This window comes from Corvus brachyrhynchos, unplaced genomic scaffold, assembly GCF_000691975.1.
Source record: "Corvus brachyrhynchos isolate BGI_N302 unplaced genomic scaffold, ASM69197v1 scaffold582, whole genome shotgun sequence".
In the NCBI taxonomy this organism is placed as follows: Eukaryota; Metazoa; Chordata; class Aves; order Passeriformes; family Corvidae; genus Corvus; species Corvus brachyrhynchos.
Window position 1 is genome coordinate 18,199 of NW_008236447.1, and position 4,506 is coordinate 22,704.

The following is a 4,506-nucleotide window of genomic DNA, read 5'->3' on the forward strand; positions in this document are numbered from 1 at the left end:
GGGGGGTATTTGCTTTAATTTTTTTTTTGTTATTCTCTCTTTACTTTTAATTCTGCTAGTAATAAAACTCTTTCATTGTACTGCAACTGTTTAAGGTTTGTGCCTGCTTTGCTTTTTCTCCTAATTCTTATCTCACAGAAGGAAAATAAGTAAGTAATGAATATTTTGAACCAAAACCACTACACTCCTTTACCCTGGACGCCCCATTGCTCTGTCCCGGGACTTCTCTGAAACCTTGCATGAGTGTGGATGCATTAAAGCTCTCCTGTAAAACCTTATGTGAAAACTCTTCTTGCTCATTCATCGTCGGACTGTTTTAGCTAGCTATCCGGTGTGTGTGTGCAAGTGTGCTGGCTGCACTGAGAGGCTTTCTTGGAGGCGCTTTTGGGAAGGTTGTGACATATAGAAACGTGACAGTAAACCATGCAAGAGAGATGTGCTGGGAAAATCACAAAAGGAGCCCAAATACTGAAATGCATGAATGTCCTGAAAGTTGGGTGAAGACTTTTAAACAAAACCCACCTGAGAGAAAAGCCTAATCCAACTGGCTTCCCCTGAGAACAGCAAAATGAGCTGTGGAGAACAGCCCTGGCTTTGGGGATACCCAGAGCAGCCTTAGGAAAACAACCTAACAATGTCATAGCAGAGTTAATCAAAGGCAGCCCAGGGTGGGGGGCTGGGGGGAAACTGCAAACTCAAACCCTCACGGGATAAACACACCTCCAATCCTTTTGCAACACAACAGGAAGTCTTTGAAGTTTTGAATTGACACAGGAGCTCTAATCTCTTTAATCACCCCCAAGAATGCTGAAAATAAACATAAGTTTTAAAAATTAATAAAAAAAGTTGTTTGACTGGTTTTAATGGAAAAAATGTTATTTGTTACACTGCCAAACTGCGTTTATGATTACCTGGGGAAAAGTGAATGACTTCACATACCTTTGCAATTGCAGATCATGAAGAAAATATTTTAGAAGCAGGAATCCTCAATGGAAAAGTCTGGCAGTTACCCAGAGAGGATGTTTGGTACTTAAGACGCACAAAAGTCCCTCACTGTAAAAAAACCCCACACAGTAAAAAAACCCACACAGTATCTTTCTGGGAAGGATAGGAAAATCAGTGTCTCACAAATGGCTGCAGTGTTGACTACTTCTACTGTAATTAATATCAAACAATACCCTATACCTCCAGCAGCCAAACAAGAGATAAATAAAGCAAATAAAAATTTAGAGCGAAGAGGCATTATATTTAGGATGCATTCTGCTTACAATTCTCCTTTCTGTCTGATGAAAAAAGCAGATGGGAGCTGACTTTTAACAATTGATTATTGAAAGCTTAACGCAAATACAGGACCATTCACTGCAGCCATCCCAAATATTGCAAACCCCACTGCTACGCTGCAGGCAGCTGCACGTGAATGGATGGTAGTTTGGGATATAAAAGACATGTCCCAATTCAGGAAGGAGATAAACCCAAATTTCCATTCACCTTGGAAGGAACACAATACACTCAGCCGCCTGCCCGAAGGGTATAAGCACTCACCCATCATAGCACACAATGCTTTAGCTGAACTCCTTCAACAAACAAAAACTCAGGAAGGAGTACAAATCTATCAGTATATTGATGCTGTGTTGATAGGAGGTGAGGAGGAAAGTGCAGTAAGAACAACAACACAGGATATAAGGAACAGATTAAATGAGGAGAGGATAAAAGTGCCAAGGCTCCTCTCATAGGTGAAATTCCTGGGAACCTGAGGAGTAGCAGGCCAGGCTGTAATTCCAGATGAAACCATTACAAAACTACATGCCAGATCTACCCCTACTACTAAAAAGGAACTTCAAAAGATATTGGATATTTTGGGCTACTGGAAAAACCACGTTCCTGGATTCTCTATAGTAGCAAGACCCTTGTACGCATTAATGAGGAAAAGCCAAAACTGGCAATGGTTTGACAGTCACAAACAGGCTTTGCAGACACTGACAGAAGAGCTTAAAACATACCAGTCACTTGGACCTGTTCACACCAGTGATCCTATATTATCTGAATGGGGTTTTGCTGAACATGGGACAGCGTCAGCCTGTGAAAATCCAAGGACCTTTCAATCTGTTGGCCAGTATTAGGAAAGGCAGTGCTCTGCCAAAGGGAATTGCACAAACACCAATGCTGCACAAATGGTATGCAAATATCTCTGGGGTCACAGATCAAATGGATGTCACTGAAGGGCCAACAAAACCTACAAAACTACAGATAGCTGTGACTCCAGACATGTCAGCTTTAAAACAGCCATATAAATCTATATTCCTGCATTCACTTCAGACTCTGGTGTTGAAGATGTCTGGTTCACTGATGCCTCAGCCAAACACATTGATGGTGAAGGGAAGTACAGAGGAGTTGCTCTTAGTATTGAAACAGGAGTGGAAGTAGTAGGAGCAGGGATGGGAAGGGCACCGGTGGGATTGGGCCAAAAAGGAAGGTATTAAATGGGTTTTCCATATACCTTATTATCTCAAATCCAACGGGACTGGGGAGCATGCCAATGGTTTGCTAAAGCTCTACCTTAGGCTGCATGAATCTGGATGGGATAAAAGGTCTGTGTTATATCAGATAAATAACCAACATGGACCCATGGGTAGTCCCATTTCACAGACTTTCTTGAGACCTATGTATTTTGAAACAGCTCCAAATGATTAAAATTGAAGCTTTTCAGGGCAACCTAAAGGTGGGCCAACCAGCTGTGGTCAAGTTACCCCAAACTGGGATTGTACCTATGACTCTGATGGACAGTTGAGGACCAGTGGCCTGGGTGCTATCGATTCTAATGGCCACCAACATGCAATCGGTTCCCGATGGATATTCCCCACATTCTAAACTGCTCTTCTCTTTGTACAAGGTTGTTTTATGTTCTCAACGAACCAAAAGTTTCTTACTGAATCTTCACCAACTGCTCCTGTGTGGCAGTGGTGAGAATAGCTCTGTGTCTGCAACTTGAGGCCAGAGATGGAACTGCTGCAGCAAGTCTCTAGAAAAAACATCTTTATCATTGCATGAGTTGTGTTGTTCTAGTTCCTCTAATAGCCTTGGATGTTCAAGTATATCCTCACCAGACAGAAAACAGGGTGTATATCCAGACATGAGACAAGGAGCCACTCAAGCAGCAGTGGAAAGGACTGTTGACTACCTACATGGCTGTGGAAAGTACTGATGAAGACTTCTGGACCCCTACAGGCAAATAAAGCCAGCTCCATACTGGAACATATAGTAACCTAACTGGACATATAGTAACCTAATAAATCTCCTGTAGCTAAAGCTGCAACAGAAACAGGAACTCTAAAATAGCAATTATTACATGGTTTATCTTTTTTATGTTTACAGAACAATATTTTTAATATTGCAGCATGGTTATTTACAGCTGGATTACTCAGACATCCTAACAAGACCTTACAACTAATAATCATAAAAGGAAGAAAAGAGAACAATGTCTTTTTTCCTAAGGGCATATAAAACATATAGAACAAACAATACCTAACCCTTAGAAGAGAAATTCACACCTAAAACTAATGCCAGCTGTGACACTCATAACAAACCACAGTAACTGCTTGATGGATCAAAAAGCCCATAGGCCACTAGGAGTGGGGAGGTGATGTGTTGGGTCATATGAGAGGACATCAGCTGGGGGACAGTGACCTTTCAGAGAGCTCTTTTCCCTCTGTAAGAGCTTCTCCCCTTCCCCACCCAGCCCAGAAAGTCTCCAACCTGCAATGCTGAGCTTGGTGGATGTATCAGTGCTCCAGTCCCTGGATGTCACAATGCAACTGTAGATTCCTTCATCTGCTGGCTGGACATTCTTCAGTGTCAGGGACGCGTTCCCAGTGGCAAATCCATCTCCTGGCACTGATGTTCTCCCACGGTATTTCTGCATTGGTTCACCCCCAAACTGCCCATATGTGTAGATGTCCTCTGTGTGCCCATCTGTGATTTTTATCCAGTGCACTTGGGGGTTGTCCAGTGGCTTTGTGGAAGAGATGGTGCAAGGAAGGATTGTATCCTGGCCAACAATTCCAACTACTTTCTCAGGAGAGGTGACCTTGAAATGTTCTGTGGAAACCAAACTTGAGTGAGCATCCGGCTGACATCAACCAGAAAATGTACTGGTGCGAAGGACAGAGAAGTCTGGGACAGAGAATGGGGAAAAACAAAAAGTTGCTGCAATGGGCTGGATTCCCCAAGAGCAGAGGGGCAGGGCAGCTCTGGCTCTTGTGGAGTTCAAATCAGGGCTGCTCAGGAGACCATGGCCCTCAGCTCCTGCACTTCTGATCATCTGCAGGCTGGAATCCCCCAGAAAGGAGCAGAACAGCTCCTGGAAGCATTACCTGAGACAGGGATGGCCAGAAGCAGGGCCAGAGCCAACAGGAGCCATCTCCTCTGCTCCATCCCTGCAGTCCCCGGGGTGGGATGATCCCGCAGCTGACCTGGAACAGGCACAGAAGGGAAGTGAGCAAAGAAGGG

General features: G+C 43.7%; 1 protein-coding gene across 1 annotated transcript in view; it reads right to left on the reverse strand.

Moving 5' to 3' along the window:
* The window catches only part of LOC103624437 (butyrophilin subfamily 1 member A1-like), a 13,179-nt gene extending 8,681 nt beyond the window's left edge, over nucleotides 1-4,498 (reverse strand). The window contains 2 exon segments of the mRNA XM_008643693.2: nucleotides 3,754-4,095; nucleotides 4,371-4,498. Of these exon segments, the coding sequence (XP_008641915.2) occupies nucleotides 3,754-4,095; nucleotides 4,371-4,431 (403 nt within the window). The 5' untranslated portion in view covers nucleotides 4,432-4,498.
* Nucleotides 4,499-4,506: the final 8 nt, after the last annotated feature.